We start from the raw sequence: 11,815 nt of genomic DNA, 5'->3' as shown, positions 1-11,815 counted from the left end.
AGGGGAGGGAGATGTGGGCAGGTGGGGTAGGGTCCTTACTCTCTCTACCAGTTGGCTAGCTCTGGGTGGGGCAGTCCTTCTAAGGTCAACAAAGACCCAGATGTCAAAGCATCAGAAATACAAAAAATAAAAAGGAATGATTAATACAGCTTGGAATAAGATTTTTTAAAAAAAGTCGAACCAGATCAAATTTATAAATTTATTCCTGGGCTCCCCTTCTGATGGATTAAGCAAACCAAGCACTTTTTGTTTCTTTCGTGATGCGTCCATGTGGCTCTGAGGTGTCCCAGGAGGTTCCGCACAGAGTTCAAAGCAAAGCCGTTGGAGGTAGGCTCTGCCTGCCTTGTTATTCGTGTGAAATCAGGCAGGCCAAATGCTTTCCCAATCCCAATTTCCTTGTCTGTGAGGTGGACTGAACTAGTAACAGTATCTACCTCACAGGACTAGAGTCCATTCAAATGAGCTAGTGTATGTAAACTGCTGAGCACTGTATCTAATATGTACTCAGTTAATAGGAGGGTAACTATTATTAGAATGTAAGTCCCATGAGGTCGGAGACTGTTTCATTGGATGTGCTAAATAAGTATTCGTTGAATGAATAATTATGTTTTGGTGTTTGTTTTTAAATTTAAGTTTTGAGTTGGTAAAAACTTTAAAGCATTATAAAAACAGAAACTATATTTAAAAATGCAGCGAAAATTCTCCCTGTCCTCTTTGTCCCCAATCTGCCCAGTTCTTGCTGTTCCCTCATAAGTAACTACTGTTCTTAATTTCTTGTGGACTATTCCAGAGTTCTTATATTATTAATCACTGATACAGATTCTGACTTTCCTCTCTTTTACTTAGTAGGTAGCATAGTATACACACTCTTTTGCACTTTGTTTTTTTACTTAACAATGTATCTTGAAGATTTTCTGCATAAGAGAATGGTACACTTCCCATTATTTTAAAAGCTATGTAGTATTCCATTGTATGAATGTACTGCACTTTATTTACCTGTCTTCTATGATGGACATTAGGATCACCTCTTGTGTTTTGTTATTACAATGATATAATAAGCATCGATGTTTTAAAATAAAATTGCTTCGATTTCTTTACGCTTCATTAAAATAAACTTACTTGGCCACCTGAATTTCCATCCTCCCACGTACTGCTTAAGTCTAAGACTTGGAGGCCACCACCCAATATCTCCTTCCCTTCTCTGATACAACAGTAGCACTACTGGGTGATGAATTTGAGAACTACTGTAGTTCTTTATTAACAAAAAAAATTTTATTCAAGATGGAGTCTTGCTCTGTTGCCCAGGCTGGCTGGAGTGTAGTGGTGTGAGCACAGCTCACTGTAACCTCAAACTCCTGGGCTCAAGCGATCCTCCTGCCTCAGCCTCCCGAGTAGTTGGGATTACAGGTGTGAGCCACCATGCCTGGCTGTAGTTCTTTTTCATGGAGGAAAAAATGTGTGCCTTGTCAAGATGTCAGCTGCTTTGCCTTCTCCCTCCCTTCCCCCATGCAGATTCCTGACTTTTCTTTCTTTGGGATGGCAGCAGCTCTTTCAGTCCCCACGCTTCTCCTGCCCCCACATTCCAGTGGCCACATTCACAGTCAGCCAAGAGAGGTGACCAGTCTGGGGAGGCTTGCAGTGCCTGTGGCATTTTTCTACTCGTAGGCTGCAGGGGGTGGGACTGGAGTCCACGGGGAAGCCCATGAGGGTTTCTTTCCCACTCAGCAGGCTCTGTGCACACTTGGAGCTGGCTCTGGGCAACCAGGGCCTTGTGCAGGCCCCCCAGGTCCCTGCTTGCCTCATTCGACCCCCATGGAATCCTGTCTGCCACTTGCCAGGCCATTGGTTGGTGCTCACTGATCACTGAGCATGTGGCATCCCTGATGTGCAGAAGACACCTGGCCCTAGAGCCTGGGCCTCAGTCTTCATTTCCAGATCCGGGGTCGGGTCTGGTCCCTTGGACCCTTAAGTAAAGCCAGGTCTCCTCCATCCTCTGTGGAATGGATGGGTGAGTGAAGAGAGGGCTTCAGGGTTTCCTGTGATCAAGCCTCAGACCCTTCCTCCCTCCCCACGTATCCCTCCTCCCTGATCAGTGTTTCAGTGCTGCCCATCCGTGGGAGGATCTGAGTCTCCCTGACTCTAGTGAACTTGATCCCACAGCCAGCTCCTTAGGCTTTGGGAGGGGCAGCCTGTGCCTCCAGCCCTTCCTCCTACAAGAGAGGGTGCTTGTGAAGCCACCCTCCTGAGGGACTGGCCTCAGGCCTATGGCAAGGGTGGGGGATGGGGGTACATCTCATGGCCCAAAAAGAGGTTTCAGAGAGGAAATAACAAGCAGTCAATCCCGGTGCTGTCTTTCTCGGCTGTCCAGAGGCAGCCCTGGCTGGCAGGGGCAGCCGGTGCTTCCTTCTGCATTTCCTGCCATTGTTCCCCACCCCACTTCCGGGAATTCTCCCAGGCCTTGTACTGGGAGGGCTGGGCTGCCTGCTAGGGATGCGGAGGTGGTCTGGCTCCCAGTCCTGAGGGCCCTCAAGCTGGAGCTCTGGCCACCACGTACAGCTGTCTGGTGACCAGGCGTGCTGCCTGGCCCGCCTCCCACCCCTAAGGCTAGAAGCCCCAGCGCTCCAGGAAATTGCCCTGGGAATCTGACACCCAGTCCTCGGGCTTGCCCCCACCATCCTCCTGCTTGAGCAAGTCACTCCCCACTGAACCCCAGTTTTCCCCTGGTGGACAGGAACCAGGGCCGGGAAAGACTCTGATCTCTGAAGTCACAGGGACGCGTGGGCCCTCTACACCTACTGTCTGGTCTTTTTGACATTGCCTGGCTCTCAGGACACTTCAGTCAACATGTGGGTGACAGACATCTCCCCCACACTGACCCCTGGGATAGAGACACTCCAGGAGCCCCTGCTCCATGCTGTGAACGCATCGAGCACGAATCAGTCCACCTTCTAGAAAATATGACCCCTAGCATTGTGAGGGGCCTTAGAACTCTGGAATGAACATTCGTGAAGAGAGATCTCCCCTTTCAGCCCTTGGTTTCAAGAAAGGTTAGAAAAAGTAACTTTGAACACATATCGTATGTTCAAGGTGCTGGCTAGCAAGGGAACCTGCAAGGTGGCAGAATCTGCTGGTTCCAAGAGTGATGGAAGTGAGGATTTTATTGTTGAGAAGCTTAAATAAGCATTTATTATATTATATTAATTTTCAATTAATTAATTCAATCAAATTAAATTTTATTAATTTAATATAATTTAATTAATATTATTTTTTGTTATGGTAAAATATACATAAAATCTGCCATTTTACCCATTTTTAAGTGTACAGTTCAGTGGCATTAAGTACATTCACAATGTTATGCAAACGTCACCACAGTCCGTCTCCAGAACTTTTTCATCTTCCAAAACTGAACCTTTGTATCTATTAAATAATAACTCCCCATTCTCCCCTACCCCCAGCCACTGACAACCACTGTTCTACTTTCCATCTCTATGAATTTGACTACACTATCTACTTCTTAAAAGTGGAAGAACACAATATTTATCTTTGTGTGACTAGCTTATTTCAATTAGCATAATGTCTCCAAGGTTCATCCATGTTGTAGCATGTGCCAGAAATTCACTCCTTTTTAAGGCCAAATAATATTCCACTGTATGTATATACCACATTTTGTTTATCCACTCATCTGTTGATAGAAACTTGGGTGGCTTCTACTTCTTGGCTGTTGTGAATAATGCTGCTATGAACATGGGCATGCAAATATCTGTTTGAATCCCTGATTTCAATTCTTTGGGGTATATACCCAGAAGTGGAATTGCTAGATCATGTGGTAATTCTGTGTTTAATTTTTTAAGGACCTGCCATACTGTTTTCCATAATGGCTGTACCATTTTCCATTCCCACCAGCAGTGCACAAGGGTTTTAATTTCTCCACGTGCTGGCCAACACTTGTTATTTTCTCTGTGTGTGTGTTTGTAACAGTCATCCTAATGGATGTGATGTGGTATCTCATTGTGAGTAGCCAGTTTCCAAAATCAGCTAATTAGGTCAAGATTGCAGTTTTATTTCATAGGGTCATAAAAACCCATATTCAAATCAGTTTTTATAGAGTCCAGAAAAAGGATGATCCCAGATTACAGATGTGCTGTTTATCCACCAGGAAAAAAAAATTAAGAAGTATACCTGCGGCCGTTCATTGGACTAACAAGGCCTCGCGCCCTGACAGTAATGTGTGGGATGGATTCAGTTCCCAGGGAAGCAAGCAGAAGGCAGAGGCAGATGCCAGGTGACAGGTCCTGACTGACACAGGCCACTCACTGCTGCTGGTCTCCTGCTGCGCTGCAGAGGTGCCCTTTCTTAGCTTAGGCCACACAACCTCTTTCCTCTGCACTCTTTGGAGGGCCCCTTTGTGGGCCACTGTGCTGGTGACCTACTCTTCCTGAGGGCCCGTCCATGTATGGGGCTCCTCCCCTCAATCAGAAATGTGGTCTCAGGTGTGTGTGGTGTGGACACGCCTGGGCTTTTTTAGGGAGCAGGGCTTGTTTCCCCTGTCCTAGTGTCCTTTTCTCCCTGTCCCCAAACACAGGAATGTTTCTTTGTTTTTCATTTATAACCACTGCCGGCTGAGCCCTGGGAAACCAGTATGGACGGCCTGTGTGGACGCGGGTTGTCTGACTGCTGGGGCTCAGGAGCAGAGCAGGTGTGATGGTGGATAAATTGCTGCTGCTTTCCAGGGACGCCGACCTGGTGACCTGGTGGACTGTCGAGGGCTGACAGGAAGACAACCCTCCCTCTGACAGGGGAGGCGTGGCTGGGCCCTGGGAGGGCAGAAAGGGTCAAGGTGGACTTGGAGAAGGGAAGGGGTCTCTTATCCCTCCCCAGTGCCCACGTATTTCCCCGGGGGCCTGGCCTTGCAGGGGTGGTATGTGACAGTGATGGGGGGGGTCCTAGGTGGCTGTGGTCTAGGCAGATTGGCTGTGTCTGTGTGGTGGCAATGGTGGTGAGGGGGATGGAGGCAGAGACGCCAGGGTGCATCAGGCCAATTTTCTACATCCAACTTTTCTTTCCTCTCAGGTTCCTGGGGGAAGCCAAGGTCCCACTCCGGGAGGTCCTCGCCACCCCCAGTCTGTCTGCCAGCTTCAATGCTCCACTGCTGGACACCAAGCAGCAGCCCACAGGGGTAAGCGCCCATCAGCCTCTGCCCTAGCCCAGTTTCTAGTCTGAGGCCTTACCTAGTGTCTTCCTTTTTGTGCCTTGACATTGTGACCCCAAAGATGTTCCTAGTCCAGTTCCCAGGAACCGGGTGTGGCCTTCCCTGCCAGTGCTCAGGGTGTCCAGAGGGGCACTGGGCTGCGAGATGGGAGGGGTGGGGAAGGGAGCCCTGGCCCCCTCTGTAGGGCTCAAGCCAGCCTTGCCTCACACCAGCTTGGCCTGCCCCTGGGTCTTGTCCTGCCTCCCTGGCCACCTCCTGTCCCCAGATTCCTGGTCAGCCTTGGCTATGGCCCCCCTAGCCAAGGCAGACCACCCTCCTTCACCACCCAACCCCCTTCTCCAGATTTGGAATATCTCAGCCATATGGGTCATAGTTTACAAAAGAGGGAGACAGACAGCCCCCTCCTCTGCCCAGGGGACCCCCTTCCTTTTCCTCCATTGCCCTTACCGCCCCTCCCTGAGCCTTCGCGGTGCTCTCCCAGTCCAAGCAGACAATTCCCAGCCTCGTCTCTGCTCCTGTTATTTTTAGTGAGCTAAATATACCCTTCAGGTTCTTTCTTCCTTGTCTGTAGAATCCCTGACCTTCCTTCTGGGTCAGCCCTGATTGGAAATACTTCCTCCCAGTGAGGCCTGGGGGATTCTGGGCCCTGAGCTCTCTTGGAGGGGGGCTGCATTGTCCTGTCGGGGTGTGTGGGTGTGTGTGAGGTCGGGGCTCTTGGCTGGCTGGGCGAGTCAGGAAGTAGCCAGTCTTGGCAGAGCTCTGAATGGCATAGAGACCTAGAGAGTCACACAATGAGTGAATATCCAAGTGGGGACACAGATCAGAGGCACGTCTCCTATACTTTCAGGCTCCTGGATCTCTGGACTCCTAGTCTGCCACCCTCCTGAGGCTGCCATTTGCTCCCAAGGGTCTTAGGCCAGCAATGGCCGGGACGCTTCCTCGATGGGAGACACCACTTCAGGAGAAGCCATTCAGTTCCTAGAGAGTGCTCACTGGCAGCACGTGCTGGTTCAGTGCAGCGTTCACTGATCCCTGGGTCCCCTCTTGTCCTCCCTTTGAGCTCTCCAGTCTCCCAATACTCCCTGTTGTCTAGGAGGGCTCCCAGGACCTCTGGAACTGCCCCTTCAGGGGTCCTGAAGAGTGTCGTACCCAGACCTAAAGGCAGACACCGGTGGAGGAAGCAGAGGCATCAAGGCAGCTGTGGAGAGGGGCGCTTGGAGTCAGGGGATCTGCCTGTGCTTTTCCAGGGCATCCCAAGGTTGGGGCTGCCTGCCTTGCTGTGTGCCAGGCCCAAAGCCTCCAGGCAGTGTTACTCACTTCCTTGCTGAGACATCAACATCCCTCCACTCCAGCCCTGCATGCACCCATGACACTGGTGTTTCCTGCAGTTGCTCCCCTCCAAGTTCAAGGGCCCATTCAGTCCCTGAGACAGAGCTTTCTGCACCTAGGTCCTCTCTGCTCATGATGCTGAGCCGGGCTGGTGACCATCTCCCAGATGCCATATCCTTCTCCTTTTGCTCCTTGTTCCCATGCTCCACCTGGGCTTCATGCCCACCAGCTGGGAGCCTGTTGCCTTCTATTCCTGGGCCCGGGACCCCTGTTCATATCCAGAGTTTGACAATCCTTCACCAACCACGTCTCCAAGAAGGGTGTGTGAGGGCTAGGAGATGTGGATGGGAGAGGAAGGCTGGGCCCCACTTGGTTGAGCCCCCAGCTGAGCACGGGCTGGGAGCTGGGGCCTCCCTCCCTGCTGCCCAGGAGGCAGTCCTCACTTGTGCAGGGGGTCCAGGATTCTAGTCCCTGTGGTAGCACTAAGTCACGGTGCAGCCCCAGGCAGCTCATAAGACCCTCTGGGCTGGGGCTTCCTGCCTGGGACCTGGGCTGTCTGCACTGCAGTGTGAGGCCCCAAGAATGGGGATGTTCAGAGAGACAGAGAGCCATGAGAAGCTAATTCTCACTGACCGCTCCCTGAGGCCCAATTTCCACACTGGGCCCATTGAACAGAGCATGCCAGGCACCCCTATTTGGTGGTAGTTTGATTGCCTTTAAGGGCCAAAGGAACCTGCCGATGGAGCCGTGAGGGGCCCATGGGATCCTGGAAGGACTGAGAGGAGTGGGAGGGACTGGGACAGGCTGGAGGCCCTGCTGCAAGCTGGCTGTGGACTCCATTGGCCTCTTGCTCGGTGTTCTCACCCAAGTCCCTTCAGATACGGCACGCTGGGCTGTGCGCTGTGGGAAGATGCTAGATCTACCCTCAGACAGCTTCTAGGCTGGTGGGGAAAACATAGCCCTGTCCTGGAGGAAGCTCCAGGCCAGTGGGGTGCTGGACACACAGGTGGGAAAGAAATAACGTATTCACAAGTGCGTTTGAAGAACAGCTCACTCATGACGGTTTGGATACATGATGAAAACTGTTGGTGTCACCTGAGCCTTAGAGTAAGGTTACAGCCAGAGCTGAGATTTTCTTCCTATGGGATGGATACACGTGAGCCCTGTGCTCTCCCAGACCACATGACCTTGGCCTAGAGCACCGTTGGGGCCCTCTTCAAGGCCCTCTTCATCATACCCCACCCCCCGGCTGATAGTTGGGTTCCTCAGTCTCGCACTCGCTGGGTATAAGAGCACCAGCCGTGTGGCAGGTCAGCGGAGCCGGGGAGCACTGCGTGTTGGAGCAGGGAGCCCAGTTGGGCAAGCACCGTGCTCTGTGAGCCCCTGAGCTTCCCTCAAAGGTTTGGAGATCCTGCCCACCAACCCTGTTTCAGCCTAGGGCTGCATCTTACCCCCACGCCTGCTTCTGGAGGTTGTCTGAGGGAAGGTGAGTGAGAGCCAGGCCCGTACTTGGCCCTGCCTGTCCACTCACGATGTGTGTGTTGGAGGGAGGTAGGAAGTTGGTGGCCAGCAATGGTGTGGGCACAGTAGGGTGGCGAAGGCCCCAGGGCCTGACTGCATGCTCTGTATGCAGGGAGAGGGCCTGGGGGCATCTGACGAGGTCATTCCCTGCCTCTGCCTTCAGTTTCCGGGGCCCTCTAAGCCTAGGGGAAGACAGGAGCCTCCAGAGTTCTGCTGATATCGTTGACTGTGGGCTCCAAGATGCCAGACCTCGGTGACTGAGGTTACCCTGCTCCAGGGCTGCGTGTTTTAGTGCACATGTGATTGATAACGGCCTTGCGGCAGGATAGCACCACCGTGTTGCTGGGGTGGAGATCTGAGGAACTGGGCTATCAGGTGGGGTACCTTCATGTGGAGGGCCGTGAGGAGGGTCTCACTGGGGGCTCAAGGCCAAGGTCACGTGATCTGGGAGAGCCCAGGGCTCACATATGTCCCATAGGAAGAAAATTTCAGTCCTGGTTGTCTGGAGAAGGGGACGGGGCTGAGTTATAACTCAGGGTGGAGGCCCTGACTCTGGGTGGGGCCCACAGACATTCCCCCTTTCCCTTTAGATCCTCAGTAGGGCTAAAGGCCTGTTAACCACCCGTTCCTGAAGCCGTGGTCCCTGGAGCCCGCCCCCTGGTGGTGAGATCAGTTCTAGATCCTGGACTGCAGAGGCTCTGAAGTTGCAGAGATGTCCCTGGTGGGCATACAAAAGATGGACCTGGCTCTGTGCGGGAAGTCTCATTCAAGTGCCTGGAGCCACCGGGATGTTGTCAGTTCTTGAGGAGGGTGGTGTGAGGCTGTCAGTGTAGGAGCACCGGAAGCTCAGGAAGCCCCAGGAGGGCTGCCTGGATGGTCTTCAGATTCCAGGGCAGCTGCTCCTTCCTGCTTCTTGCAGAGGGCTGCTCTGGAGCCCTCATGCCGAGGTGCTGGCACCAGGCCATGGCACAGAGCAGTTACACTCTGGTGGCTCCACCGCTGCACAGAGATGGTGTACAGAAGCCCCAAGGCGGTGTGGACAGAGTGGATAGGGTGGGTGAGTCCCTAGTAATAGGAAAGGGTGCTTTTCAAGGGGATCTGGTCCCAGGGTCAGGGTCTCAAGGGCAGCCAAGGTGTGGCTCCTTCCAGTTATTGCTTAACTCTCCTCAGCTCACCTGGGAGACCACTCAGACCACTTGATTTAACACTGCAACTGGCCACCTCTCCTGCTCCCCTGATCCTTCTCGCTCTGGTTTACTTTTTCTCTTCTTTCTAATATACTCTATAATTTACATATTTCTTTTGTTTATTATTTATTGTTTATCTCCTCTGCTATGCTCAGAAGGGCCTGTGCTTGGTTTAATTCTCTACTGCTGCCATCTTGAAATTCTTAATAATTTTTGAATAAGGGGCTCCAAAGTCTCATTTTGCACTGGGCCTGCGAGTTATGTAGCTCGTCCTGACCTTATACTGCTCCCAGAGGGTGGGGATTGGTGTGAGTGGTTAAGGGGCTTTCTTTGTCTCTGCCGAGTGAGATTCCCATGGTTATAGCAGAAGCAGCTTTCTCAGATTTCCTTTTCTTTTTTTTTTTTTTGAGACAGAGTCTCGCTCTGTTGCCCAGGCTAGAGTGCCGTGGCATCAGCCTAGCTCACAGAAACCTCTCCCGAGTAGCTGGGACTATAGGCATGTGCCACCATGCTTGGCTAATTTTTTCTATATATTTTTAGTTATCCAGCTAATTTCTTTCTACTTTTATTAGAGACGGGGTCTCGCTCTTGCTCAGGTTGGTCTCGAACTCCTGAGCTCAAACGATCCTCCTGCCTCGGCCTCCCAAAGTGCTAGGATTATAGGCGTGAGCCACCACGCCTGGTCTCTCAGATTTCTTTAACCTTTTATTTCGAAATAATTTCAGATTGAGAGAAAAGTTGCCAAGTATAGTCCAAAGAGCATTTTGTCCTAAACCATTGGAGACTAAGGTGCCAACCTCCTGGCCCGTTATCCCGAGCTTTGGTGTGTATCTCTCTGGTTGAGGACTTTCTCCTACGTAACCATAACATGACCTTCAAAGGGAGGAAACTAACATTGATACAGACTTTCCTCTAATCCACAGATGCCCATTCAAGGTTCATCAATTTTTTCAACAGTGTCCTTTGTAGCAGAAGGATCCAATTAAGGATCATGTGTCGCGTTTAGTTGTTTTGTCTCTAGTTCCCTTCCATCTGGAATAACTCTTGTCTGTCTTTGACTTTTACAGCCTTGTAGTCTGCCACTTCTGTAAACACAGGCCAGTTATTTTGTAGAATGTCCCTCCATTTGGGTTGGTATGACGTTTCCTCGTGATTAGATTTGGGTTGTGCATCTTTGGTGTGAATGTAACACAGTGATGTCGTGTGGCGCTTACTGTACTCTGTTGGGTGGTATGATTTTGATTTGTTTCATGACTGTTCTGTGAACCTTGATCATTTGATTAAACTGGCATTTGCTGGGTTTCTCCACTAATCATTCATCCTCTCCCCTTTCTAATACATAGGGATTTTGTGGGGAGGTGCTTTGTGACTCCGTAATATCTTGTTCCTCATCCAACATTTACTCATGAGTTTTAACATCCATTGTTGTTTCTTGGTTGAATTAGTTATTGTTTTGATGGTTGCCAAATAGCAATATTCTAAATCAAATTATTTTGTTTTGCATATATCAGTGGCATTCCATTGTAAGGAAAAGCTTTCTCCTCTCCTATTTATGCATTTATTAATTTATTTCAATATGCATTCATGTATTTTATTTTATTCTTTAATCTTTTATTATCATTATTTATTTTCATGTTTAAACTGTCCCAGATTTGGCCAGTGGGAGCCCCTGAAAGTTGGTCTCTGTGTTCTTTTGACATGATTTTATCATTCATTGAGCATTTCCTTGCTTTCTGGCACAAAAAGATGGTCCAGGTTCATCTTGTACCTTCCCTGCCCTAGCCTTTGAATTAGGTATTTCTCCAGTGAGCCCGACTTGCCTTTTGATGAAGCAGAGGACAGCTCCAAGATGGTTGTTAAAAATACAGATGCTCAGGCCCACCCCAGACCTACTGAACTGGCATCTCCAGGAACTGGATGTGGCATCTGGGTGGGACCAGGAAAATGCTTCTTTTTCCTTCCAAGAGGTGCAGGAGCTGAGGGTGCGGGCGCTGGCTGCTCAGGTGGCAACACCTAGTGTTGGTTTATGAGCTTGCAGGGCCGGTTACTGCCATGTCTTGGATCTGGGACTTAGTCTCAGTTGCCTTTGCAGGACTCCTCCCGGTCTCCTGGGAGGCTGAGCTGGCTCTGGCCTCCTTCCTCAGTGTTCTGAGTCTTCCCTTAACGTGGCCGCCCTTTCGTAGGCCCCAGTCAAGCATGTTTAGCCTGAGACCTTCAGCCCTTTCAGTTTCAGGACAAGGTTTGCTCCAGGAGTCTCTGGACATCCGTAATGTTACTCAGTAGAGATGTACGGTGACCTATGCTAGAGCTACTGAGAGGGAGATTATGCATCATTAAAAAATATGTTTTTAAAGGGCTTGTCAAAACTTGGGGAAATGCTTATTGCCTAACATTAAGTAAAAGAAAAGCATTTTGTATACAGCAGAGCCATACACTGTTTAAAAAGATTGGAGAGAATTATATAAAAATGTGGAGTCAAGGAATTATGGACCATTTGTTTTATTTTGCATTATTTTTCTTCTTTAAGGTTTCTGTACTTTCGAAACTTTCTTAAATAGAGTATTTATTA

At 50.1% G+C, this 11,815-nt stretch overlaps 1 protein-coding gene across 18 annotated transcripts in view; it reads left to right on the top strand.

Moving 5' to 3' along the window:
- DYSF (dysferlin) overlaps positions 1-11,815 on the top strand; it is a 205,562-nt gene that overhangs the window by 35,637 nt on the left and 158,110 nt on the right. For all 18 annotated transcript variants that reach the window (XM_012646473.1, XM_012646484.1, XM_012646482.1 and 15 more), the window contains one exon: positions 5,071-5,176. In XM_012646473.1, the coding sequence (XP_012501927.1) occupies positions 5,071-5,176 (106 nt within the window). The remainder of the gene's footprint in view (positions 1-5,070; positions 5,177-11,815) is intronic.

Source organism: Propithecus coquereli, unplaced genomic scaffold (assembly GCF_000956105.1).
Source record: "Propithecus coquereli isolate 6110/MARCELLA unplaced genomic scaffold, Pcoq_1.0 Scaffold243, whole genome shotgun sequence".
Lineage (NCBI taxonomy): Eukaryota > Metazoa > Chordata > Mammalia > Primates > Indriidae > Propithecus > Propithecus coquereli.
The sequence above is the reverse complement of the archived record's forward strand: the minus strand, read 5'-3'. Positions and strand labels throughout refer to the sequence as shown.